At 45.1% G+C, this 2297-nt stretch overlaps 1 protein-coding gene across 1 annotated transcript in view; it reads left to right on the top strand.

The window, feature by feature from the left end:
• Positions 1 to 529, top strand: part of EMH_0066650 (uncharacterized protein) — a gene marked incomplete at both ends in the record, with an annotated part of 1560 nt that extends 1031 nt beyond the window's left edge. The window contains one exon of the mRNA XM_013498528.1: positions 1 to 529. This exon is cut by the window's left edge and continues 1031 nt beyond it. Coding sequence (XP_013353982.1) covers positions 1 to 529 — 529 coding nt within the window.
• Between the last annotated feature and the right edge of the window lie 1768 nt (positions 530 to 2297).

The raw sequence follows: 2297 nt of genomic DNA, 5'->3' as shown, positions 1-2297 counted from the left end.
CCACCACTATAGAGACCTGCTGCAGCATAAGCCAGGGCCCATCACAGGCATTAGCGACCTTATAGAAACACCTCTACCAGCAGCAGCAGCAGAAGAGCAGCAGCAGCAGCAGCAGCAGCAGCAAGACGAGCAGCAGCAGCAGCAGCAGGAAGAGCAGCAGCAGGAGCAGGTAGAGATGCAGCAGCAGCAACAGACCGAGCAGCAGGAGGAACAGCAGCAGCTGCAGCAGAATGAGCAGCAGGAGGAACAGCAGCAGCAGCAGCAGCAGCAGGGAGAACAGCAGCAGCAGCAGGAAGAGCAACAGCAGCAGCAGGAAGAACAGCAGCAACAGCAGGGAGAGCAGCAGCAGCAAATGGAAGAACAGCAGCAGGCTGTGCAGCAGCAAGAGCAGCAACAGCCCGAGCAGCAGCAGCAGCAGCAGCAAGAGCAGCAGCAGCAGCAGCATGAGCAGCAGCAGCAGCAGCAAGAGCAGCAGCAGCAGCAGCAGCAGGAAGTACCTGCTGAGGCTTCAGAAGCCTTAGCTGCCTAAACCCTCTACATAAACCCTCGAGGGTTTTGCGGCATTTGTTTGTTGAGCTAAACCCTAAACCCTAAACCCTGAACCCTAAACCCTTCATCTGAGTTTCTCTGCGCTGCCTAAACCCTAAACATTAAACCCTGAAGAGTGTAGGGTTTAGGGTTTACAGCTAAACCCTAAACCCTAAACACTAAATACACCCTAGAAGGTGTAGGGCTTAGGGCTTAGAGCTAAACCCTAAATACTCAATAAACCCTAAAAAATCTAGGGTTTAGGGTTTACAGCTAAACCCTAAACCCTAACGCTTCTAGGGTTTGGGGTCTACAGGTAAACCCTAAACACTAAATACACCCTAGGTCTAGGGTTTAGGGTTTAAAGCTAAACCCTAAATAAACCCTAGAAAGTGTAGGGTTTAGGGTTTACAGCTAAACCCTAAACCCCCAAAATAGACAACAGAAACCCTCAACAGAACAAATAAACCCTAAACCCTAAACCCTGACACCAAGGAAGAGGGAAAGAAACAAATCCTAAACCCTAACTGCTTGGGGGGGGATAGAGCTAAACCCTAAACCCTAACAGCCTGACGATAGAGATAAACCCTAAACCCTAGTTGCCGCAATGGACAGATAGAGACAAACCCTAAACCCTAGCAGCCTGGGAAGAGGCGGACAGAGAGAAACCCTAAACCCTCAGAGCCTGATGAGATATAGAGACAAACCCTAAACCCTAACAGCTTAAGGAGAGATAGAGATAAACCCTAAAAGCACCAGAAGAGGTAAACAACTAAACCCTAAACCCTAGACAACAAACCCTCAGACAAAGAACTAAACCCTAAACCCTAGAAAACAAACCCCCATAGAGAGACAGCTAAACCCTAAACCCTCGACAACAAACCCTCATAGAGAGACAGCTAAACCCTAAACCCTCGACAACAAACCCTCATAGACAAAGAGCTAAACCCTAAACCCTCCTGACACGAGAAACCTGAAACCCTACATCGCAACCACCGCAGCAAAACAACACAGACATACTGCTGCTGCAGCAGCAGCAGCAGCAGCAGCAGCAACAGCATAAGCATGCAGAGCTTGAACAATAAAAGTTTTGGTTGGTTGCTGCATCTGCAGCAGAAAAGAAGCAGGAAGAGAAAGAAAGCTGAGGTGTACGTACACCTGAATCCTGGAGCTGCCTATACACCCCAGGAGAACACACACAAACTCCACCTGCATAAAAAAAGAAAAAAATAATTATTTTATTTTTTTTTTATTTGTGGTGGCTTCTAGAGAAGCCTAAGGGATGATGAGAATGAGGTGCCTATACACCTGAAGAAGTGTATATGAAACCTTTATACTGCTACGGCCCTATATAATAAACAATCATTCTTTCTCGCATATATAATATAATATATATATATTTATAGAAAAACATATATATATAAATATATATATATATAAAGAAGAGATAAAAAGGAGAAGAAAGAAGGACGGATCTCTCTCTCTATATTTATATATTTCTCTTCTTTTTATATATTATATTTATTTATTGAGACATCTTCTTGCTCTTGCTTTTCTTTGGGAGAAGTACAGAATGTACATTCGGCATAACACCACCTGAAGCAATGGTGACCCCACCAAGGAATTTGCTTAGTTCTTCATCATTGCGTACAGCCAGCTGTATATGTCTGGGTATGATACGTGTTTTTTTGTGGTCTCTAGCTGCGTTTCCTGCGAGCTCAAGGATCTCAGCACATAGATATTCTAATACTGCTGCCATATATACAGGA

Source organism: Eimeria mitis, genomic scaffold (genome assembly GCF_000499745.2).
Source record: "Eimeria mitis Houghton genomic scaffold, Emh_scaff3498, whole genome shotgun sequence".
NCBI classification, from domain to species: domain Eukaryota; phylum Apicomplexa; class Conoidasida; order Eucoccidiorida; family Eimeriidae; genus Eimeria; species Eimeria mitis.
This window is presented reverse-complemented; position numbering and strand designations above follow the sequence as displayed.